The following is a 27109-nucleotide window of genomic DNA, read 5'->3' as shown; positions in this document are numbered from 1 at the left end:
CGTCTTTTTAAAACTAATCTACTGCTAGCTTAGCATTGCATACATAACATTTAAGTTGTACTTGCACAGAGACAAGTGTGCAGCAGAATTTCTGTATTTCAAAAATATGATTTGTGAGGAAACCACTTTAAAATTGACTCCAAACTGGTGTAGTGACAGTGGTGCTCCAGCTGTCTGGAGAGACCTTTCTCCCTCTTGTATTGCAGAGCTGGGCACTGCCACTGTGGTCTCTCCTCTAGCGCTGCCCCTGCCACTGCCCCCAACTAACACGGGGTAACGTGGATTTGAGCCAGGTGTTCACCTCCCTTTTAGCAACAGTAACATCTGTCTAATCCCATTTATTTCAAAGCAAGCATGCCAGGCAGACGGATGAGAAGCTGTCACGGCAGAGCTGGAGGCGGCACCAAAGGGATGTGCAAACTGTGACGGTGCCAGTGGGCTAATTGAAGCCAATCAGCATTTCACACAGTAAGCATCGCCCAAATAATAAGTCCTCCAACATTCCCCAGAGAGCATGTTCATTTTCTCCACTCTGCATGTGCACACTTTCCCAGTGGCGTTGGTCTGATAAAAATGCCGTGTTCAACAGTAAAGACATTTTCAGCAGGGTCACAGGCTGGGTGCATGCTGGGAGTTCAGATGAGGGTCTTCCTTTCCATGCCGTATAAACAGATCTCAGCTGCAGGTTTTTTGTCTTGTGACAGGCTGTAAAATCTAACAAGACCAGCGAAAAATATGTCAGAAACTGATAAAGATTGAAAAAGACGATCATTAAAGATGGAGAAATTTTCCTGAGAGATAATCCCCTCTTTTGGTGGGAGATTTTAAGAGAGAATCTTTTCATCATCATTCCTTTTACTGTTTTATCTCCTGTCTGCCCAGCAGCAGGCTGGATGATTGTCTTTCTTATCCTGAATACCTCTGACGGCTAGAAACACATATAACCCTTGTTTAGGCATTAAGCAGAGAGGGAGAGATAGAAACAAAAGGCAAAATATCTTCAACTCAGCAGTCAATGGATGCAAACCCTCCTGAATCTGAGAAGTAGCAGGTTTGATCTTCATGCTCTGCTGTAGGAAAACTGCTTAAATTAATAAAATTGCCAAAACAGAACAAAATTCAACAGATTTATCTTCCGATCAAGCTGTTTAGTGTAAACCTTTGACTAAACGTCCCTGCCGTCAGCCTCAAGCTTCAACTTATTAATTAAAATGGCAAACTGGCATTAAAAATATTCCACATGGCTGTGTTTCTCCAAGGTCTACCACTTTTTTGTAATTTGGTGAGTCCACGCTCAGCTTAATTAATTTAAAAGACCTTCAAGGACTCCTGCAGTTCACACTTAGACGAAAGACCTGCATAAATATCACATGAGCTGCTTTTTCTCAGTCTTTCGGCAGCAAAGATGTTTTAAAAATGCAGCAGGCATCATCTGTTAAAGATTGGTACACGTTGCCCATGAGCCCCAGTTTGGCTCTTTGTTGTGGAGGCACTGCTAATGAGAATGAGGTCATGGGGATTTTAGCAACCATTGTGACGGATGTGGAGAGACACAAACTGGAGCCATAACACCCTTTTTCTACAGCACACATACACCCTACCCAAGTGTGTCAAAACATGCTGAGTGTTGGGCTAGTGGTGGCAGCTGACTGGAAAATAAGGGCGGCTTTCTTGGCAACTAGAAGCCATGTTTGAGGCCAGTTCCAATAAAAGGATTTATGAGAGAAAGAGAGAGAAAGAAAAATGTTCGTTCTATCTTTTCCAACTAGCCACCAAAACTCCAACTGAGCAACCAAACTATTGCAGAGACGAAGTTTGCAAACACATTCAATCAAAAGTAATTTTACTATTTTTAAGAGTAATTTATACAAACTTGTCCTTCTGAATGACGGTCTGACTGCCTTTCACAGGCTAGGGGACTGAAGAACCAAGGACTGATTGAGGAAAAAGAGGGCCATGAGAAAGATGAGGTTCAATGGGGAGGAGAATGGCCTCACAAGGCAGTAACACTGCAGAAAAGAATGTCTTCTTTCCATGAGCCAGTGCCATGGGACTCACAGGGAAAGACAGTAACACAACACAATCCAACATAAAGGCACGGAAAAGAAATACAGCGTCATATTTCATCCTCAAGAATGAAGTTTTCAGCAACTGTGCAGTCAAGCACTTCCTGTTCTAATATTATCCAGCTTGAGCTGCTCTGTGGGCACAGAAACCAAATCATGTCCAGCAGTGACCAAATATCTTTCACATGATGTCATGCAAAAAGCAGCTTTTCTTAGACAAAAAATGCCTGAAAAATGCTTAGTTAGTATTAAGTCAGTAAAAGTTACAAAAGCAGCTCTGCAGAAGCCTCACAAAGCATTTCTCTCTGTCCGTTACTACAGGTGTTTGTTTGGGACATGTCAAATGAGGGTATATCTTTGGTTTTTTCCCCAGACCTTAAACTACGACAACACAAGGCTCATCATGATAATGTTCATTCTGAGAGACAGAAAAAAGGACAGTAGATGGTTGTGGTCTGTATTGGCATTAAATACATCTTCTTCGATGTTCCTTTTGCTGGTTCATGGGAGCTACGCAGCACTGCCCTGCGGTTTCTGGGGGTACGCTCTGTTTTTTACGTCTGGTTAAGCACCCGCCAGCACTCAGACTGACCTAAACATGCATTTACAGGATACAGAAGACAGGACAAAAGGACAGAAGACTCAGTTTGTATCTGTATGTGTTTTTAGCTTCGCCGTTAAAGGTCTGGGTCTACCATTTGGTAAAGGTAAATTTGCAGTGACTTCGACAAATTTCTTTTAAAAAAATAGTGGAAACAAACCTGCCTGATCATCTCTACCAACTGGCTTGGGTATGTAAACCCCAAACAAAGTGTTTTTATAACAAAAGTGTTGTTACATTATCATCAACTTCTTTTTAACATCTCAATCATTTGCTAAAAAGCATCTATTCTTCATTCTATTCTTAAAATGTAAAAAAGCGATTTATATATGACAGTGAGAAGAAAAAGAACAACGATCTGACCTGATTTGTCAAAATGGACAAGCAGGAATCAAACATAAAACAGCTCAGGAGGAGACTACCAAATCGTGCTTTCTACTACAACACGACATTGTGCCACTTCCGGTGTTTAAGTCCCTCCTTTTCCGTGTAAAGCTGCCTTTTGTTCATTTGTTTCAGGATTTATAAAGGTGTTCTGTCAGTTAGAGATTATTTCAGCTCTTTTAAAAGTGTTTCCTGAAATATAATTTTGTTTCTGGAAATAGAAATTTGTCTTCTTAATTTTTTTTTTCTAAAATTTATTTTTGTTTCCAAAAAATGTAAAATTGTTTCTTGAAATAATTTTTTTTCTTAAAAATGTACATTTACTTCCTAAAACAAGGGAATTTGTCTTTTTTGGGTTTTTTTTTTAATTTAAATTAGTTTATCAAAATTTAAACTTGGTTTTTGAAATTGAAATTTGTTTTTTATATTGTGAATTGGTTTTCAAAATGTAATTTTGTTTTTGAATTTTGAAATGTGTTTTTTGAAAGTTTAATTTGTTTTGCACTTCCCAGCCACCGTAGTATTCAGATCATTTCAGACTATACTGCAAACCCTTTTTTCTCTTGACATCAGCTTATTGGAACTTATTAAACAGATGTGAGGCGACTGGCATAATCATCTTTTTAAGAAGCCCTGTAGATTCTGAATATTCTCAGAATGTTTTAACATCTAGGCCCCTTATACACATGAATGATACATGGCTCTGCATGCACATAAAGCATATAGAAATAAAACTCTGGTCCAACAACTTGCTGTGATCCCAACATGGACTTCTTTTCAATAGCAGCTTTACAGATCCGTCCCAAAAGACAGACGCCACATTCAGGAAATCAGCTTGTGTTTTGCACTGCATTTGTCACTAAGCTACTTTACAAAGGCGAAAAGAAAGAAAAGGATGATAATGAAAGGGGGATTAACCACAGAAAGAGAGGAGAGAACTAGTTGGGCCTGTTGCTGAATACACTCAATCTTAAAAAAAAAAGAAAAAAAAGGCAAACAAGCTTTCCTTTGCCAGCCATCGTTTCCCAGCTGGAGTGTTCTTCACCTCAGCACGCCAGCTCTGAACTTCTGCAGGGCTTCTCTGTGTATCACGGCTTATTCCAAATGCTGTATTTGCATACAAACAGGCTGACCGGATTCACAGAGGGAGGAATGGAGGGTAAAAGTGTGAAAGTGTGTCTTTGAGAAAGTGAATGTGTGCATTTTAACACACATTAAGAGTGGGTGTGTTTGTCCTCCTCAGGTGCTGAGGGCCTTTAAATTTAAACAGAGTGGAGAATCTCATTACCTGAATGATGCACTGCTTATGTTTACACACATTGTTCCAAAGAGACTTCGACACTCCTTCATTCTACCATCACTTTCTTTCTTCCTCTCCCTTGTTCATTATTGTCAGATAAGGAAGGAGTTCAAATAGAAAAAAAACAATCAAATAGAGTCAGCCACAGTTTCATTGGACGTTTGTTGGTTATTTTTGTTTAATGTTTTTTCAAATAGCTAAGTTTGGATTACAGGGACACTGTGTAAAGTAGGAATGATGTGATTGAACAGGAAGAAGACAAAGTGCATTGCAAACATATTTTTGGGAATCCTGTGGAGTCCTGTCATGTGACAGCACTGGTACGGGAAAAAGTCAACAAAAGCAGGCATGCTGAGAATCAGTGATGGAGTCAGTCAGGGATGACAGCGCTCTGACAGAGTAAACAGCAAAGTTTCAGACCGCCCTCAAGTTTACCTTGTTAAATCTTTTTAACAGTGTGCAAAGCAGTTATCAAATACTCTGACATATCTGGTACTGTGCAGTTTGTCAGACAGTCAAGGTCTATAATCCTAGATATTCAGGACATAAACAGTGAATTTCTGAATAAAAAAATAGACACGGATATCTTTGTTGCACCTGTGAAACGGTAATGCACTAACCAATTAATCAATAAATTTAATGGTTCTTTTTTATAATACAGTAAGATATGATATAACAGTAATCAAGTGGTGTGTGAGGTTAAACGTTTATAGATCCTGTCCAGCACAAAGCAAATCCACTGTCAACACATTTGTGGCTGAGATGGAGCAGAATCCCAGCTCATTTTTACATGTTTTTAACTTAAAAAAAAGGATGTGTGGTTAAACCTGGTCGCTCTGCTGTTGGAAGCCAGTGGATTGGTGAAACCATGGACGCTGTATGTGTGGAACCTGTACTGGGTGCTGTGTAACATGAAAAGGAATCGCAATTCTTTCAAATTGGCTAATCACTATGTCATCAATTGCAATTTTAATTTAAAACGAATTAATTTTTCAGCCTGCGTCTGGACCCTTTCTGAGACTTAACAGGGTGAAATTCCACCTTTTATAGTGTTTATTTTTAAAATTTTGGCCTTCAAACCAACCTGCAACTTAATCTTATTTCAGATTTAAAGTGTTCTGTTTTACTATTTTAGATCAATTCTTAAAATATCATTAACATAACACTAATTTTAATTGTTATATTTTTACCTATGTTGATGCTCAACACTTTGTTCAGCTTTAGCCTTAAAGCACTTTATAAATAAATTGAAACATATTTGACACTGAACATCTTAAATGAAAAACACTCGCCAGGTTAAAACCTTTTCTTTTTGGCAGAGGCTTCCAGAGCTGAAGAAATCTTCCACTGGATCTTTTCACATATTCATTCTCATGCAGTTGATCTTTCTGGCACCTCAGACATGGCGGTACTTCATCCATAGTATGTAAAACTGCCTTTAAAAAGAATTTGACTAATTCTACCACAGGCAGTACCAATGTTCACACAGTGAAAGACCTGAAAACAAACCATAGAAGCAAAGCTTTCCTTGCACCTTTCCATGAGATTTTTAGGCTTCACAGCAGTTCGGATGGACCAAATCTAAATTCTGATTGCAGCTGACAGACCTTCTGTCATGGAACTAAACTTCATTTACAGCATATCAGAAACACAAATAAAACCAAATTGGCTTCATTTATTGGTTGGCCTGAAAGATCATTTGGATTTATATTTTCACTTCCATCAGTTTGGTTTATTTAAACCTGCACTACATTTATCCATTCCAGCCTCATGACCTTTTTCACTGTTTTTCAGAAAGCGGTTTAAAAGGAAATGTTGATTCATCCAAACCTGCACACCTCATATTCAACTTTGTGATGTGCATATTAAAACCCCACTGTATTGTCAGTTTAGTTCGCATTAAAGCTTATTTTTAGAATCCCACTGTCTGCCTCTCAAGCCTCTGCATTGTTTCCTTTTTTGCTGCAGAATATTGAAATCAACTGATGCCACTGCTGTGACAAGCTGCGCTTCAAACAGTAATTGAATTTGTCGCTGCTTTGCATCTTTATTCTCACACACAGGCACGCATCAATCAGGCAAAAGTAAACTGTGTAGAGAGGGTGGAAGATGCACAGGGACACAGAGGGAGCAAGCGAGATGGAAATAACAGTCTGTGTGCAACGCCGTCACCAGCATCAGATCACAATGCCTGGCCTTGTCTTCTTCATGTAAAACAACGGCTGATCCTGACAGCGCTTTTGTTGAAAACCACTAAGGAACAAGCAGAGTTTAAAAACACCAAACCTCAGAGTAAAGTTATTTTCTTCTCTCTTTCTTCAGCTTTCCTCCTACACATGCTCTCCACCAACAGCATTCCTCCCCTGATAAGCCAGAGCACTAATTGCCATCAACTGAGCCACCAACATTCAGCCCACTTTCTTTCCTTTTTTTATTTAATTTCCAGAAAAAGCAATAACTGACTGGCTTCATGTCTGTCAACACATGGTAATTCATGTTTTACTGCTTCCAGTCACCTTGTGTGTGTAGTGTGGGCGTCATTGGTGGAATATGCAAGCACATAAATCTGAGGAGATCCATGGTGGCAGAGATGCCTTTGAACTTCACACAGAGCCGAGTTAACGTCTGGGATTAGCCTTCAAGACAAACTATGGATCCAAACGTGGAAAAATTACAGTTCCTTTAAAAGAACATGGCCCCCTGTTATGGTGTGGAGTGTTTTGTGTGGTCTTTAGTTCTGGTTTCCCATTTTAGTTTGTAGTTTTCCTTGAGTTTTCTGTCTAACCTTGTAAAACAACTGCTGATCCTGACAGCACAGACACACAGTTTACCTGGTTTTATTTAGCTTATCCATTCCACCTGTGTCTTCTTGTGTTTTCTATGTGAATATATATACTGCTTCCCTGTTCCCCTGCCTCTTGGTCTGTGTTTGGGTCCTCACCACTGCTTTGTGACACCCCCAACACACTTTGACCTTTAGCCTTAATGTAGTTTATGTGAGAAATGCTGTTTTTTGTGAATTATGTTTAAACTAAATAATATAGATCCTTCACAAGTATTTAAGAAACTCCTTAACGTTCTTATTGAGAGGTATGAGAACTAAGATGTCAGTAATCCTATAATTGATTAATTAAATGAGTACAGGATTAATCAGGGTAAAGTATCTGTCAAACAATATCAGACAAAAGTTTGGACATCTTTGCTTAATCAAAATGACTGAATGTGTCCCGACTGACTGTTTTGGCTAACAGTAAAACCCACTCCGTTCACTATAGCAAAACGGCTGACCTTCATCCCTAACATTCTGTTCATTTTGGAAATGTGATCAGACGCATTCTAACATGCGACACACAAATATCCCATTTTCATCTGTTTCTATCCACCTTGAACCTATGTTTTCAAGGCTTATTATCTGCAGTTTATGTCTTTGCTTCATAATGCCCAAATGATTCTGGCCATTTTCTCCAGGATGGTACTAAAACCTCTGAAGCATTTACACTAACAGAATTTTTAACTCCTAAAATGATGCACAGATTAATCAAATGTATTAGAATATGGTAACATCATATGTGAAAATATATGAATAATGGTCTGGTGATATTCACAAGTTATCTACTACCTAACTCTCTCAGTAATCTGCAGATACAAACCAAAAGAATGAATTTCCAAAACATAAATCTAATATAAAAAAAATAATAGAATATGTGATCAATGTCTGGACAAGCAATCATCTTATTTTAACCAGAACCTGTTAGTAGTGTCTTATGAACACTACAAGTTGGCTTCAATTTACCAAGCTGCTTGCCAACCACCAGGGAAAATACAACCGAAGAAGCTTCTCTTTCTATAGGTCAGTGTTTCTCAATTCCGGTCTTCAGACCCCCCACTGCCCTGTTTTAGACATGTTCCTCCTCCAAAACACCTGAGCCAGATTGTTGAACTTCAGCCCTTTACTTCATGCAGGTGTGTTAAGGTAGGGTTTCCCATAAAACCTGCAGGGCAGTGAGGCCTGAGGACTAGGATTGAGAAACACTGCTATAGGTGTTGATTCAAAGTATCTGACGCTATCAGGTTCAATGCAAATAAAGTAGCAATATAAGAAACAAGCCGAGACAAAGATGACAACCAGCAAAACATTCTGTGTGGAAAACACTTTGAGGTTTTAGAGTGAAGCGTCCAACAGAAGGTCCATCCACAGTTCAGCAGTGCAGTCAATAGCTAGCTTAAAGTTGATGTTTAGATGTAAAGAGAAAAGAGTAGACCTCATCTCAAAGAAGAAAACTGCTTCCCACAGTAAGCCATAGTGTTGAAAAGCTGTCCCTCTCTGCAGATACATCAGCTTGTAACAGAGTTAAATATACCCATCACGTCATTAGATAGTCAGCAGGACAAAAGCAATGCCAATGACATTGCACTGAAAGCAGGTGGATGTGTTTGGCATAGCTGCTGAACGTTGGAGGCTAAGTGGAGAAGTAACAGCAGGTGGACATGGCAATGCTAGCAACTTAGCGTTAGCCAGTTCAAAACACCTGGTATTTAAAGAACAGTTAAATCATTTTTAGCAAATTCAAATGGTACTTTTGCCCAAGACACCAATATCTGCTGGACGGCTTATGTCACTGCTTTGTTGTGAAGGCACCAAGGTAGAGCTGAAGACGAGTGGGAGGTCTTACGATCTGTACACAATGTTTGTCCGTTGACAACATCACAGACAAGGGGATAGGAAGATGGTGGATGGGTGGGTGGGTGGATGGATGGATGGATGGATGGATGGATGATGGATGGATGGATGGATGGATGATGGATGGGTGGGTGGATGGATGGGTGGATGGGTGGATGGATGGATGGATGGATGGATGGATGGATGATGGATGGATGGATGGATGGATGGATGGATGGATGGATGGATGATGGATGGGTGGGTGGATGGATGGGTGGATGGATGGATGGATGGATGATGGATGGATGGATGGATGGATGGGTGGGTGGATGGATGGGTGGGTGGGTGGATGGATGGATGGATGGATGGATGGATGGATGGATGATGGATGGATGGATGGATGGATGATGGATGGGTGGGTGGATGGATGGGTGGATGGGTGGATGGATGGATGGATGGATGATGGATGGATGGATGGATGGATGATGGGTGGATGGATGGATGATGGATGGGTGGATGGATGGATGGATGTATGGATGGATGGATGGATGATGGATGGATGGATGGATGGATGATGGATGGATGGATGGATGATGGATGGGTGGGTGGATGGATGGATGGATGGATGGATGGATGGATGGATGGATGATGGATGGATGGATGGATGGATGGATGATGGATGGATGGATGATGGATGGGTGGGTGGGTGGATGGATGGATGGATGGATGGATGGATGGATGGATGATGGATGGATGGATGATGGATGGATGGATGGATGATGGATGGATGGATGGATGGATGGATGATGGATGGATGGATGGATGGATGATGGATGGATGGATGGATGGATGGATGGATGATGGATGGATGGATGATGGATGGATGGATAGATGATGGATGGATGGATGATGGATGGGTGGGTGGGTGGATGGATGGATGGATGGATGGATGGATGGATGGATGGATGGATGATGGATGGATGGATGGATGATGGATGGATGGATGGATGGATGATGGATGGGTGGGTGGGTGGATGGATGGATGGATGGATGGATGATGGATGGATGGATGGATGATGGATGGGTGGATTCATTATAATGAAGAACACAGACAATCTATATGTTTTTTTCTTTTGACACTTGACATAAATACAAGGCTTCTTGAGGTTGGAATAAAAGATAGGATAGACTGCATCTTTCAAGATAACAAAAGGAAAGCTAGAAGAGTAAATTTCAAAATCTAAATGTGCCCACTGTAAGGGTGAAATGATGGACCAACCCTGCTGTGACACATTTCATAACTCTCAGTGCTGCACTGAGGGGCAGCTTTCTATCAGCTCCAAACAGCTGAATGCAAACAGAGGCATACATCACATACCAGCCCCAAATAACACACAGCGTTGGAGAATTACTTTTATTACCTTCTTCTCTAACCTTCTATATGTCTACATATCTTTTGTGACAAGTTAAAAATATAGTTAAAATGGCTGAGTTGACCATTCATAAAGAATTTTGCCAATTATTTAATAATACACATTTACTAATCTAACCAATCAATCCAGCAAAATGTGAATCATGTTATTGGTTGCTACTGGAGGATAAACCTTCATTTGACTCATGACACTAATAGTGAATTTTATTGTAATCACTTCATCAGCCCACTGTAAACCAGAAGAAGTGAGAGTGTGAAATGGTTTCCCTAAATAGCATGAAAGTCAACATGTTGTTTATATAAAATTAAATGTATAATTTGACGTCATTCAACCACTACGAGGGGGCAGTTTTAGAGAGTTAAAAATAATAATTATACTTGGAAGAAAATGGTTTACTATTGTTTGTATTCCACCTTTTGTCTTTTGCTGGCTGATATACTTATAGCAAATGAAGTGGTGATCAAACAGACCAGGATGGCTATTACTGTACGAAGCAGATATGATTGCTTGTCAGATCAAAGTTTTGATGCAACTTCACAAACTAGAAATTCCTTAGAAAAGTACATAGAAAATTACGCTATTCAAGAAAAAAACAAATTGCAACTGGCTGTTTACCTCCATTCTGTCCCAGATTCTTTATGACAGCTTCTGTTCATTTTGTATCATAAAGATCACCAGGATATCCTGGTGAATGAACAAAAACATTTACTTAAGTTCAAATTAAGTCACATGTTTGTTGTCGGCTTCTTGTGCAGCAAATGAAATCTTGTCAGGTAAAGCAAGACAGCAGTTACAGTTAGCACCCCCCAGTTAACCGGTTAACCAGTTAACCAGTTAACCAGTTAAAATGATTTACAAACCTTTAATAAAGGAATCACCTAAAATGTGGGCTATGCACAACTACTGAGGTGAATGTAAGCATGTGAGAGCAAGCTATTGTAATTTCATGCATTCATTCGAGGAGATTGTGGCATGAGATGTATCATCAGTTTTAATGAGATTGTTGTTTTATATTCTTTGCATTATTTAAACTTTGTTGTTTTTCCATCTTTATCATTTTTATTATTAAAGCAAGTTATGAAACTTATGTATGAAAAATTAATTAATAGTTAAATTCTTTTTGATTTAATCCGTGTGAAGGAATACAATATGTTGCTAATCTAATGAAATGCTGCATCTTTCTGAAATCCTCCTTAATAAACCAAGACTTCACTGACTTTAGATGATGAAAATAACTATTTCTTTTTTTTCTTTTTTCTTTTTTTTTATGTGAGAAGTTTACATGACCATGTTGAAATGTCCCTAGGCTGCATTAAAAACATGCAGGACATGAGAGAAATGTGAGGCGAGCGGCCACTCTGAATTCAGTACAGAAACCAAACCACTGGAAGACCCAAACAGGATTCTAATGTGGGTTGCCAGGGCAACACAAGCTGGAACTCTCCGCCGTGACAGCTGAACTACAGAAGATTCAGAGGAGAGCACAAAACAAGAGGAGTGAGAAGAAAAGACAAAAAAATCTATTTACAGAGGCACAACTGGAAAACAATGAAAGCATGCTGGGTCTACAAAAGGAAGGAAAGTTTGGACGATGTTCAGGTTGTTCAAGCAGACTAAAGCTACTTGGGTTTTTTTTTTTTTTTTTTGTTTTTCTTTTTTTTTTTCAAACAAAAAAATAGCTACTTGTTTTTGACAGATGCTTTGTAATCATTAACCATCCTCTTATTACACACACACACACACACACACACACACATATTTATTTATTTAAATTAATTTGAATAGTAACGATGAAGAAGCCACATGGAAAGCTGCCACAGCCTGCAACAAGTGAGGCAGGTCCTGAGAAGTAAGCTACATGGCAAGAACAAGATCCAGGTAATTAACAGCTACACCCTACCAGTGATCAAATACCCTGCTGGGATAATAAACTGGCCAAAGGAGGAACCTCAGACCACAGACGTCAAAACACTGAAGCTGCTCACCATGCATGGAGGGTTCCACTCCAAGTCTTGTGTCCTGTGACTATACATTAGGTGCAAAGAGGGGGGACGGGGACTAGTGAGCATCAAGGCCACTATCCAAGATGAAACATCCAAGCTCCAGAAATACATCAGGAAGAGGGCACCAAGGGATGAAGCACTTAGTGAATGTCTCAGACAATAGAATCTGGAGGAACACGAGATGGAAGAACCACCATGGGAAGAAAAGCCCCTGCATGGGATGTACCACCAGCAGATCACTGAAGTGGCCGATGTAAACAAGTCCTTTCAGTGTATGGAGAGGGCTGGACTGAAGGACAGCACAGAGGCACTAATCATGGCAGCACAGGAGAAGGCCCTGAGCACCAGAGCCATCAAGGTCCAGATCTACCATACCAGGCAGGATCCCAGATCTATCATACCAGGCAGGATCCCAGATCTACCATACCAGGCAGGATCCCAGATCTACCATACCAGGCAGGATCCCAGATCTACCATACCAGGCAGGATCCCAGATCTACCATACCAGGCAGGATCCCAGATCTACCGGATCCCAGATCTACCATACCAGGCAGGATCCCAGATCTACCATACCAGGCAGGATCCCAGATCTATCATACCAGGCAGGATCCCAGATCTATCATACCAGGCAGGATCCCAGAGCTACCATACCAGGCAGGATCCCAGATCTACCATACCAGGCAGGATCCCAGATCTATCATACCAGGCAGGATCCCAGAGCTACCATACCAGGCAGGATCCCAGAGCTACCATACCAGGCAGGATCCCAGATCTACCATACCAGGCAGGATCCCAGATCTACCATACCAGGCAGGATCCCAGATCTACCATACCAGGCAGGATCCCAGATCTACCATACCAGGCAGGATCCCAGATCTACCATACCAGGCAGGATCCCAGATCTACCATACCAGGCAGGATCCCAGGTGCAGACTATGCAAAGGAGCCCCTGAAACAATCCAGCACCTCACAGCAGGGTTCAAGATACTGGCAGGCAAAGAATACATGGAGTGCCATAACCTAGTAGCCACATAGTGTACAGGAACATCTGTGCAGAATATGGACTGGAGACCCCTAAGTCCCAGTGGGAAACTCCCCCCAAGGTGGTGGAGAATGAGAGGGCTAAGATCCTCTGGGACTTCCAGATCCAGAAAGATAAAATGGTGGTGGCCAACCAAGCAGACATAGTGATCATGGATGAGCAGCAGAGGAAAGCCGTAGTGATCCATGTATCCATCCCCAATGATCAGGAAAAAGGAGAAACTGCAGAAGTACCAAGGCCTCAAGGAAGACCTGGAGAAGGCCAAGAAAAAAAATCCAATTAAATACTTCAAAAGTGATAAAAACTGTAAGAAAGACCATTCATTCATTCATTTTCCGAACCGCTTATTCCAATTCAGGGTCGCAGGGAAGCTGGAGCCTATCCCAGCTGGCTTTGGGCGACAGGCAGGGTACACCCTGGACAGCTCGCCAGTCCATCGCAGGGCCACACACAGAGAGACGAACAACCACACTCACGCTCACACTCACTCCTAGGGGCAATTTAGAGTGACCAATTAACCTATCAGGCATGTCTTTGGATGGTGGGAGGAAGCCGGAGTACCCGAAGAGAACCCACACATACACTGGGAGAACATGCAAACTCCACACAGAAAGGCCACTGACCAAACCAGCCAAGGATTGAACCAGTGACCTTCTTGCTGTGAGGCCACAGTGCTAACCACTGCGCCACCGTGCAGCCCATAAGAAAGACCAATAAATGACTTTTGAATAAAGCACTATCTTAACCTGCAAAATGTGTATTGAACTGAAGTGACAGTAATAAGTCTTTTAAACCCATAAACAGTGCAGGCGTCAGTCATCCATGACAGGAAGACAAGAGCTGATCTACAGTGTTGCAGAGCCACACCCTGATACATTGTGTTTGGACGTGTTGTGATGGAAATGTTTTGGTTGCACTTTGTCATTTGGAGCCAGTGTAAGAATCTACATTCTGGAGAATCTTTATAAGCAGAATGAACATAAACGAATAAGATAAATAAGAAATAAGACTCCTGACACATGTCCCAGCACTCCTCAGAACAACCAGGGACCAATTGAACCTGTTAGTACATCAACCACAGACAAATGCCTTTTGCATTAAGTCCAACTGGAGGGCATGCATGTGCATGCTACAGAGCACGGCTGTTTCTACGTGTGTATGCACCTGCATGAGTCACAATTCAGAATGCAGAGAAAAGCGTGTACCTTATTAAAAAAACATTATGGCTGCTTGTAAATACTCTATTTAAATTCAACCAATGCCATGTTTAGATTACACGTATCCTGGAGGCTGATAATACTCGGATCGGATTGGTTAAGATGATGCATGCAATCTGAGGGCATTGTGCGTTGTGTGGGGATGATTTGAAGGAGGAGAAGATTAGGGTTATGGGTGGTTCAACTGTAATATAAAAGAAGTGCTAAGAACATTGATGTGAAAGCCATGAACAGAGAAAAGGGTGAAGAAAGGTGAAAACGGGGTTTTCGATGGAAATATCAAAACAGCTGAGGTGTCAAAACTTTGATGGCGTGCCAGAGAAGAGGCAGATGTGGAGGATAGAGAAAGCCGCCTTTCACTGTACTTAACGTCACTGGTGTGAGATGCTGTTTAAGTGCAAGTAAACCAGTTTGGAGGGTACTAATGCTAATGGGAACACGTAAAAGAAGCATGCAGAGCTGAAAAACTACCAAATTGTTCGTCTACCACAGCCGTATAAAATCATTTGAGGAAAGCATCCACAACTAAAAAAAACATCAAATGTAGCTTGTCACCAGATGAGCTCGGTGTTTGACATAAAGAGCAAATAGCAGGCCTCAACTGAACCGAAAATAGTCAAAGACGTGCTTTCTGTCAGTTGTGTTAAAGGATTTTTTTTTTGTTTGATGGAATTTACTGAGCCTGAGTGAACATTCCCACCAAGAAAGACCATCTGCACAAAACCCTGTGGTGTGCTGAGCAGTCCACAGATTCATGCGTCTTACTTACAATCCGAGTAATAGTTGGATTACGCTAGCTATTATAAATAGGTTTTTTTGTAATATCCATTGCTGCTTTCTGTACATGTCTGTGTATTTGTAGGCTGATCTCTCGCTTTGTAAAACATTGGATTTGTATCAGATTTAAGACTGGGACACTTTTTACTGTATATGGGCTCAAGAAGCATGAAAAATAATAAACAAGGAGAAAAGCACACCCTGCAGACTCCTTGGTGATTCAGCAGTCACTTTTATAACTGAGTGCTGATCCACCCTCTGGAAACAACTGATGACATAAGATGTAAGAGCTCCCAGTTGCAGCACTGGTAACAGAACTGTATTTCCTATTAGACACATTTCATCACCCAAATCGGACTTCAAGTTTTTCTTTGATAGCAAGGACGAAAAAATGGGTACTGTAAGAAATGTAGACTGTCACTGTGAGCATTTAGATTACAATTCCAGCCTTGCAAAGAAGCAGACATGTAAGCAAACACAGCAGCCTCTTCACAAGCTTCATCACAGATTTAGACTTCATCAGCTCCGTCCATCTCTGCCAGCTCTCCCAGGAGGCAACAGCTTTATTACATCTGCTCCATGCTCAGTACATCCTTGCCACTGATTACTTATGTACATGTGTGGGGTTGCATGTACATAAAATGACAAACAGCACACAACCTACACTGCTTTCATCATGTCACATGACAGCTTCAGCTGCTTTTCAGCCTACCATGATCAGAAAAAGAGATGTGATCTCACAGTATGTATGAAGATTTATGATTCATTCAGTCAGTGATCTCCCCCTTTTCATTTTTTTCGCCCCAGGAGGGCTCTTAAACCAGGAAGTGGCAGAAATTACCCGCACTTCCCAACGGGGGTTGAGGGCGAGCCAAGAGTTTGGGACTGTCAGCACCCTTTCTGGAGCTCATTATTCACTTAGACTGCTGCTGGACAAACCACTAGTTATCAGCAAACACACACGTGCATGCTCACTAATATGTTTTAAACAGGTGTGGTTACAATGCCCATTTCTGATCTTTCTACACAGAAGAGAAAAAGACGTTTGAAAAAAAATCAATCCACACAAAACAGAGAAAGCCTATAATATGCCAAGGGCTGTTTCCAGATGCATACATCAGGGACACACACAGTGATGCTGTTCATCACTATAGAGAGTAGATAGAAATAGATGGAAGACAAGCTCAGCTCAGGGATCCCCAGGGCTAGTCAGCAACCCAGAAAGGAGAGAGACAAGCACAAAGAGTCCTTTCAGTGGTGAAGGCTCTTCACTCAGAATGCTTACCCTATGCAGGACATCCGCTACAACTCTATTAAACTGAATTTATTCTAAACTCCTTGCATGCATTTCAACAAGTAACCTCGGAGTATTTTATGTGTGAAGAATTTTCATATAATGTGCTAAGCCATGTTGGTGATAAGAACTGGTGCAGGCTGTGTATTGCTTTCTGTGGAAGAGCAGCTATGACTGCAATTAGTTAGTTTTTATGCTGTTACTCTGCTGTGAAAAAGTATTTGCCTCTTCCTGATTTCTTACTATCTCGTAAATTTGTTACAAGCTTTTTCCCTTCATAAATAAAATCACACTATGAGCTCTATTTTGTATTTGCCTGGGTTATACTTGTCTGATATTAAAATTTGCGTGATTATCTGACACATTTAAGTGTCACAAATTTGCAAAATAGTAAGAAATCAGGAAGGAGGTCAAATACTTTTTTTAGCACTGTGTTTCAAAATCAGATTGTAATCAGTAAGTCTCTTAAGGTTACAGAGCGTTTCATCATGTGATAGCATGTTTATTCCTGTCCTTTTCCTGGAAAAACGTCATTCAGCCATTTGTTTTCTCGAGTTATCCACCTGAACTAACTGGTTATCACAAGGTAATGATCTTTGTTTTCTTGAGATCAAGATAAGATAAAAAAAAAAGAGTGATTGGCACCTAAATTAATCGGTTATTGTTCCAACTAGTCAGAGTCCAGAATAGGAAATTAAGGCATGCATGAGTCACTCTGTTCGCTGTATTGCAATGACTTTCCTGAACTCTAACTTCTTTGTTTAATTTTAGGTTTTAAATGTAATTCAGCCATAATTGTAACAGGACGTATTGCCTGTATCGCATCTCATTGCACATGTAGGCGGTGACTACATGGAGGTCATTCCGCATCTACTTGTAAAGAAGCGGAATGACCCCCCCATCCCACCCCCCACCCCGTACTAGTGAGCCCCAGGTATAAACAATCACACATTTTAAATCAGTGCCTTTAAACACACCTGATGTTGCACATGGGCATGGTGTGCCTGACACCTGACATAGTGACTATTTGTTTTATATATACTGTATATATATATATATATATATATATATATATATATATATATATATATATATATATATATATATATAAATATATATATATATATATATATATATATACATATATATATATATATATATATATATATATATATATATGTATATATATATATATATATATATATATATATATATATATATATATATATATATATATATATATATATATATATATATATATATATATACATATATATATATATATATACATATATATATATATATATATATATATATATATATACATATATATATATATATATATATATATATATATATATATATATATATATATATATATATATATATATATATATATATATATATATATATATATACACACATATATATATATATATATATATATATATATATATATATATATATATATATATATACATATATATATATATATATAAACCACATCATCATGGGGAAGCAGAATAAAGCGTTAAATCACTCCACGTCTCAACCGCCAAGCAAAATAAGCAGAAGAATTCTCCAAGAGTTCATTCATTTATTCATTCAGTCATTCATTTATTTTCTGAACCCATTAATCTTAGTCAGGGTGGCGGGGTAGCTGGAGCCTATCCCGGCAGCCTGCGGGCGATAGGTCGCCAGGGCTTCTCCAAGAGTTCTCCATCTGGAAATACTTCAACGAATAGTCTCATCTCTTTAGATGTGAACTTTTCCAGCTTTGACCCCTGTTGGTGCCTGTTAGAAATCCTATATAGAGAGTTTCAGATTACTAGATCCAAAGGTGCACAATCTGATGCTGCATCCTAAAATCCTCACGTTTCATTGTCAGTACCCTAAAGCTGCATTTGCAAGTGGACAAAAGATAGAAACGCATAGAAAAATCTGCAGTTATGGACATGTGGACATGGTCTCAGAGGTTTCCAGAAAACATAAAAAAGCAACATACTGGATATATTTCCTGGTGATGGGACTAAAAGTTCCCCAACTTCATGAAAATATATCACTATGTTGTTTCCCTAAAGACCCCTCACACAGCTACATTTAGACCCTGGTTTGGAAGCCGTCTGTGGATTCACTGTCGCAACATAAACCAGAAAATATTACAGCAAATAGTTTTTAAATTCATAATAAATGAACAGATAAATAGAGCTAAATTAGGCCAAATAACTATATGGCAGTTTGCCTCAGTTATTTCAAACGTGGACTATATTTAAATAATGATAATAAAGAAGAAAAGAAAGAAATATAATGACTACAACTATCAAAGCACCAGGGGTAATTTGTCAACATGGAGAAGTGACTAAGCCTGTGGAGATAACGAAATTCCTTCACCCTAAAACTGGGTGATAAAACAAGCTTGCCACCTTTATACCTCTTTGATATTTACTTAATGAGATGTAGCTTACATGCACACTTGCTTTGTAGAGCTGCAGACACGTTACATTAAGGATAATCAGCTTAGTAATACTGACTTTTACTTTGACTTTTACTTTCCTGTCAGTTGTTTGCTTTCAGTTGTTCTGTGGCTAAAGTGTAGATAATAAGGATAATGAATGCAAACTAATTGTATTTTCTGCTAATTTTTCTTCTTGCCCTGCTTCTTACACTCACATTCATGTGCATACACTATCTGCACTTGAAATAAACCTGTGAAGGATGCCTGGGGGAAAGCTCTATAATACTGTAATCCATCAATCGAACAGTCAAAGTTAAGCGACAGCTGCTGCAGCAGGGAAGCCAGGAAAGTACACATAGAGCTGTTTTAAATAACAGTACTTTTAAAACTCCACGAGCGATTGACTTTGTTACAACGCTTTGCAGAGGAAGCCATGGAAGTTGGCCAGAACAAGTCAAATGCAATGATTATCCAGAGTCACCGGGAGACCTACCGTATATTTTAATGAAACTGACACATCCAGGTGGTCTCTATCATATGTTTGACTAGTCATTAGCAAGATAGATTTGACAGTGGATGCCCTCTAAGTAGTTGACCCTTCCAACAGAGATTTACATTTGGAACCTTAAAGCATAAAAAAAAGATCTAATAAAACAGAGAAGGAGGCAGAGCTTCATTTCTACCGTCCATCAATCTGAATGCCGCTGATAAATGTCAGCTATTGGAAATGGAACGACACCATTTGTCTGTGTTTATGAGGCTAGGATGAACTCAGTCCTGCCGACCTTTCCGCGCACACATCCACACCAAGTTAATTGAGGATAAGTCAACCTTGGAGTTCCAACGGTCGGCAGCAGCTGAGCGTTAGGATCCCTGCAGACTCAGGGATTAGAAAAAGACAGAAGGCAGAGAGGAGGAAGTTCAACACAAGACAGCCCAGTGTCCTGGGGAGAATGTCAGTCTTTTTATTACTTAAATGCCTGGTTCTAAAGGCCAAAAAGTTTGAGTTTCTCAGGGAAACTGAGCTAGAATGCTTTTTCCTGAACGGTCGCTTTGAGCTGTTTATTTGGGCGTGATTTTCTAAATTAGAAGATGAGCTCAAACTGAATATAGGAATCTGTTTTACCATCATAAATAAAAGTTATGGTGCCCCTTGACGAGCGATTTCCATGTAAGATAGGCTAACAAACCACAACCATCACAATTGTGTGTGAGAAATAAATAAACCTGATTCCAATAACCTCAAGCTAATGCTGTTAGCCATCGCTTCTAGATTTATCTACTGTTCTTTAAAAACAAAACAAGTAATCAGAGTCAGTCTTAATGTCAACAAGCTTTGCTCTAAGAGGCAAATAATGCTTTACTGTTCCAACAGTACAGACCCACAAAGCCACAGTCTATTCCTGTCAGTCCTATTAACTCACTGTTAGCAAGACAACTACATGTTCTGTGAAATTTTCCTTTTTTAACTAAAAGCATGAAGGAAGCAAAAACCTCTACCGAGTCATCGGGTCAGTCACCTGAGAAAAACAAGAAAAGGCTGAGGAGCCCAGTTACAAACCCCATGCCAACACTCCTATGTACACTGGAAGCTAATCTCACTCTTTACTTCCATCATGCAGCATAGATGCAACATTTATTTAGAATCCTTTACTTTATTTACCAAGATGAAGCAAATGGATACATTCACATTTTTCTAATGGCCTCAGTCTGTTTGCTGCATTTAACATCGACTATGTTATCTTTTATTTTATTTTATTTTATTTTACCAATGATTGTAGACACTATTTGTTGAATTACAAGAAAAAGAAACTCCTAAACCCAGACAATGATCACTCCCAAAATTTAATCACTTGTTCCATAATTTTTTTGTTATGTTGCTAACAGACAGACCAATGCCAGCAACAACATAACCTGTGTTGTGTACTTTGTGCTAATCTACCAAAGATGTGTAAAGTGAGCTCAGCTGTCCTTCAAAGAGCTTAAGCCTGAAATGTAACCGTTTCACAGGGAACCATCCCTGCTGACTTTTGTGATGTTGAATATTTTCTTACAATAGATCATTGGTTTTAAATTCATCCTGCATGTGCAAGCAGTGCCTGCTGTCCTCTCACAAATGGTTGCACCTGTGTAAATTAAAAAGTTAGTGCATGGGTATGGGCTAAAATCCACAAAATGCATAATTAATATAGCCTGTGGCTTCAACATTTTGATATTGCTGTGATTTCCACCATGTCAGACAAACACTGCTCCGCCCGGCAGCAGGCTGGAGACATCTTACTGTCTTTACAGCCTTTTTTGAGCAACTACCCATCAAAGTCTGTTTTGTGTTGAAATTTGGCTGAAAAATTAACAGCATGTTTTGTCCTTGCAAAACAAATGAGTCCCACTACTTATTTCTGGACTTGGAAAAAAATAAAACCATTTCAAAAAGTGTTGGTAAAGGCATGCTTTTCATATTTGTCACCATACCTTTAATGTTATGAAACAGACCCATTTTGAAGCTCAAGGTTAATTTCAGTTGTATGAGATGTTCATAAGGGGCAGCTGCATTCCTATAGTTTAGATTTATTCCCAAAATCAATAAAACTCAAATCTCATTTAAGCCACAAAGTTCATAACAACAAACTATTTCATCATCCTTAATAAAAACTTGATAGAAAAAAACTCCTTCTAATTTGCAATCAAATCACTTCTCTTTTGCTGATTTTCCAAATTCATTAACAATTAGCTAATTGAACTGTTTTACCTTTAATTCAACACGTAGAGCCCATTCAGCAGTTTAAAATGATCTATCAAAAACCAAATGAGATGTTATATGAAAGTGGTGTGTTTAAAATTTGTCATGCATTTCCTCATCTTTTGCAAAATATCTGTTCTGTCAACAGCTGCAATGAGTTGCACAAACAAAAAAAGCTCTAACTGCAGAGTGATGTCCCCACCAGACACCACTCTGCCTCTGTCAGTATCCACAATAACTGCTCTTGTTAACATTTCGATGCTCTCATGTGGCCAATCACCAGGAAAACAAGAAGAAATTACGTCAAATTTTTCAAACTATATATTTATAAATGTATATGTATAAATAACTAACTGGAATCTGACAATCATGAGTTTGCTTTATTGAAGCAAATCTGCGTTTTCAAGCATGAATAAACAAAGTGCTGCTAAAATTCACGGATGAAATAAGGACTCCATTAAGATTTCATTCATGGCTGCGTCTCTGTGTCCAGCTGAGCTGTTTTGTGCACGTTCATTGTCCCCAGACTGGCCCTGTGCGCTCTCAGACCTGCTGGACTTGCGGAAAGCAGTTGAATTTGTTAATTTATTGTATAATCGAGGTCAAACACGTCTTTATATTTACTGCAGTTAAACATGATGGAAGTAAATGACCTGGGTGTCACACTGAATTTTGCGCTGTGTAAACAAACAGTTACAAGACCCCCCTGACCACCACGTGACTGTAATGGAAGCGAGCGGTCGTCTGTCTGTTCTGTGCTGACATGACGACTCTTATTTCAGCATAGTATTTTATCATCCAGCGCACATCCAGGTAGGCGCACCTGGGTGCGTAAAAGCCAGCGCTGCTCCTCCTCCAGGGTGGAAGTCTGCAGCCACCATCCAGAAACAATAACTTGTTTCTGGTGTTTTGCACAAAGGCTGGACCGACTGACGGAGGAGAGTGACAAAGAGAGAAATGGTGATGATGGTGCGCGAGCCAGCGGATCGTGACGGGACAGGACAAAAAAAGGAGGAGGAGGAGGAGGCTACTTACGCTGCTGTTCTCTCCTGTCCAGTGGACCATCGCCTGGTTGTGGGTAGCATCCCCTTTAAGCACGAAGGAGCTGCTGAGCAGGGATATTTGTTTATCCCTGGACAGCGCTCTCCTAAGGCGGGGTGAGCCTCCCGCACCGACACCTTCTCCGTCCTGTGAGCCCGGCGGGGGAGCTGCTTTCTCCGCCGCCCATGAAACCACGTCGCGCCGGGTTAAAGCCCCGCTGTCACAGCCCACGGGTCCTGGCAGTGACATCCAGGCCGAGGCCATGAGCAGAAAGATGCAGAGGTGCGCAGCAGAGGAGAGCGGTTCTTCAGAGCGCAGAGGTGCCATGCTTTGCGCCGTGGAGACTGTTGGAGACACTGCTGATGCTGGAGGAGGATAGATAGGTGTATACTGTAAGCAGAGAGAGAGAGACAGAGAGAGCGAGAGAGAGGGGGGTGGAGGAGGATGGTGAGAGGGAAACTGAAGCAAAGGCAGACAGTGTGAACAACGTGGACGCGTCTCCGTGCCAATCGGTTTCTGCAGGACGGCGCAGTGGTGCCATCTGCTGTCCTGCAGATAACCTGATATCCTGCCTCCTGTCACTCATCTGAAGGGCTTCCACGTGAGGAATTCAGACACGCAACTGAGCTCATCTCTGTTTTCATCATGTATTATTTATGGATGACGCATTCTAGAAGCAGAAGGACAGAATAGTCCATGAGATAACAGAGTAAACAGGAAACAGAGTCTCTTATTGATTCATTTTCCATCAATCATGTGTGTGTTTCTAGTTCCCGACGTGTCCAACAAATCCGATGAGCTCATCTTTACCTCCGCCAAGGAGGTTTTGTTTTTACTGGTGTTTATCTGTTTGCCTGTTTGTTTGTGTTCAACTGAAAAAGTTATGGACTGATCTTTCAAGAGTTGTTGGAAATGTTAAAAGAAAGAACTGTTTTATTTTAGGTGGTGATCCGGATCACCGTTTGGATCCAGGGACTTTTTAAAGGATTCTTGGCAGAGGTTTGCGCTCCGAGTGCTTTTTCTAGTTTTCTTTATAATAAAAACACAACACTAGAAATATTTTTTTTAAAACTTTTTTGTCATTTTATACCAGATAATTTTGTATATCACTATCAAATTATCAGGTGTCACAAAAGAGCGTAGTTTCCTACCTTTCTCATCCCCCTGCCACTTTTAAAAATCCTTTGCTTTTTTTCGTGAATTCACCTGCCGTTTTAAGATAAGATTACTACAGTTTAGAGCAATCATGTTTTAAGCTTGGAGGTGGGGGGAGGTGGGAGGAGGTGGGAAGAGGTGGAGAGAATTGAATGGGGGAAGAGGGGTGTTGTTTTAAATGCTGCTAAATCCCCACTGGTTGTTGCATTTGCCTTCTATAAAATAATATGCATATTATACAACTTGTCTGAGAAGTGCTGTATGAATAAAGAATGATGGTGAAAAAATCTCTGGATTTAACACAGATGTTGCTAATCAGGCTAAAGGGTTAGCAGTGTGGCCATGACCCACCAAAAAAGAAAAAAAAACTTTCAAAGTACTTCCCAACTTTAAGCAAAAATTATATTTTATACACATTAAACAAAACAACCTGGTACATTATTTTGCTAAATCAGATAACCTGTGATGGGCTGGCGGCCTGTCCAGGGTGTACCTGCCTCTGATAAGCTCCCAGCAATCATTGGCTCCTAACCCTAACCTTCACTAGTCAACATACCGCCATTTTCATTTTATTTCTTATCACGTTGAACTGTCACATTTGTGAGATTACACAACTGTTACACAGTCCAAATATCTCTGAGGAGGCAGGAAGGAGAGTGTTACACCCCAGACTGTGCAACAAATGCACATCAGATCTGACGAGAAGGACCCAGTTCCAGGCAGTTCATGAACAAAAGCATGCAGACTGTGATAGCAGTACTGTTGGTTTATGCCACATTTAGTGTGGGTTTGTGTTCACCCAGTGTGGTGAGCATTAGGATGGCAGTTCTCAGCTAAAGACACTCTAAAAGCATGTCACATTTGAAAGTTTTCATGACAAATAATAGATAACAAAAATTCACCTTAGTTCTAGAATATTTTCCTGCAGAGCACTTGCCTCTCAGACTGAAGGTCTGCTTTAGCTTTGGTTTCTGGAGTTTCGGAGGATGCATTCACACCAGGAAAGTCTGGGGGGACTACCTTGGTGTTCAGCTGGGAAATGGGAAATGCTAAGAAATGTTGCACCTCCTTTTGGTTTGGTTTGGTTTGCTTTCGTACTGGTCTTGTTTAGGTTACACAAGAGGACAAACCACATAAATATCATCATGCAGTCACAACAAACCCTCACAAGAGGTGATATTCCCCAAAACAACAACTGACAGTAAAGTAAAAAAAAAAAAGGAGAGAAAGAAGAAAACCCAGCCTAATGATTGGTCAGGACAGGAAACGTTGTGTCTAAATTTATGCTGTGGTGGGGTTTCTCATATTCACGAGGCTCCTCTTGCAAGAGTAAATTTGTTCAGCACAACATGGCAGCTAGACCATCATTCTAAAAAGGGAAATAAAACAAAACTGCAAACATGTCAAGGCAACATTTTACATTTTACGCCTTTCTTTATCCACCATTGCACTGGATTTATCTGGCCATATTCTATTCTATTCTATTCTATTCTATTCTATTCTATTCTATTCTATTCTATTCTATTCTATTCTATTCTATAGTCATTTAGCAGACCCTTTTATCCAAAGCGACTTACATGAGTGAGAACAACACAAGCATGTAATCAAACAGTAGGACATCATAGGAAGGCGCTGGTGGACTGTCCAGTGGTCCTTACATGAAATGCTACAGACTTTTTTTTATTTTTGGCAGGTTTTTGATTTTCTGTTTGATTTTTTGTTTTTCTGCTTTGTTTTGTTTTGTTTTTCTCCCTTCCCATCATACAATATTACCTATGTTAAAATACAAAAAATTAATGCCATAACGTTTGTTGCAAGGAACTGGGCTAAGTTCTCCAACTTTTCCGACAAATATAGCTATACTAAGTGTGGAAGGGCTCCTTGAAGAGCTGAGCCTTCAGCTTGCTCTTCAAGGAGTGAAGTCCAGTGTATAAAACTCTGTCTGCAGAGCGGACAGAGTTTGGGAGATCATTCCACCATCGTGGCACAACAGAGGAAAAGAGTCTGGCTGGTGATTTAGTCCCATGTATTGGTGGTAACATGAGGCAACTTTCACTGGTGGAACGTAGCTGTCGAGAAGGAGTGTACATCTAGATTAGGGAGTGAAGGTAGACGGGAGCCGTTTGAGTTATTGTTTTGTAAGCCAGAAGCAAAGCTTTAAATTCAATGCATGCTGCAACCAGACGCGCTGCAGCGTTCTGGATCATCTCCAGAGGTTTAACCGAGCATGCAGGCAGACCTGCCAGTAGGGAATTGCAGTAATCAATTCGTAAAATGACCAAAACCTGAACCAAAAGCTGAGTCATGTGTTCTGTCAGGCACGGTCTGATTCTCTTGATGTTGTAGAGAGAATATTGGCAGGTACGGGCAACCGAGGCAACATGGACCTTAAAGGTCAACTGGTCATCCACCATGACCCCAAGATTCCAGGCAGCCAACGTAGGAACAAGTGTGATAGAGTCAAGCTTCACACTTAATTGTGGACGTAAGGAAGGATTGGCTGGGCAGACAATAAGTTCTGTCTTAGACACATTGAGCTGAAGGTGGCAATCCTTCATCCATGCAGAGATATCAGCAAGGCAAGCTGATATTCTCATTGAGACGGTTGTGTCGTCTGGTGGGAAGGAAAGGAAAAGCTGAGTGTCATCAGCGTAACAGTGATAGGAGAAGCCGTGAGAGTTTATGACTGCACCAAGTGAGGATGTGTATAGAGAGAAGAGAAGAGGGCTGAGCACCGACCCTTGAGGCACCCCTGTTTTCAACTCATGTGATCTGGACACTTCTCACCAGGATACTCTGAAGGATCTTCCTGAGAGGTAGGACGAGAACCAGGAGAGGACAGATCCAGAGCTGCCGAGCTCAGAGAGTGTGGAGAGGAGAATCTGATGGTTCACTGTGTCAAAAGCAGCAGACAGATCCAGCAGTATCAGGACTGAGGACT

The 27109-nt window shown here is 40.4% G+C and overlaps 1 protein-coding gene across 1 annotated transcript in view; it reads right to left on the bottom strand.

Moving 5' to 3' along the window:
* Positions 1-23340, bottom strand: part of sorcs2 (sortilin-related VPS10 domain containing receptor 2) — a gene marked incomplete at both ends in the record, with an annotated part of 372429 nt that extends 349089 nt beyond the window's left edge. The window contains one exon of the mRNA XM_079257909.1: positions 23008-23340. Coding sequence (XP_079114035.1) covers positions 23008-23340 — 333 coding nt within the window. The remainder of the gene's footprint in view (positions 1-23007) is intronic.
* Positions 23341-27109: the final 3769 nt, after the last annotated feature.

Source organism: Telmatherina bonti, assembly GCF_933228915.1.
Source record: "Telmatherina bonti genome assembly, chromosome: 18".
In the NCBI taxonomy this organism is placed as follows: Eukaryota; Metazoa; Chordata; class Actinopteri; order Atheriniformes; family Telmatherinidae; genus Telmatherina; species Telmatherina bonti.
The sequence above is the reverse complement of the archived record's forward strand: the minus strand, read 5'-3'. Positions and strand labels throughout refer to the sequence as shown.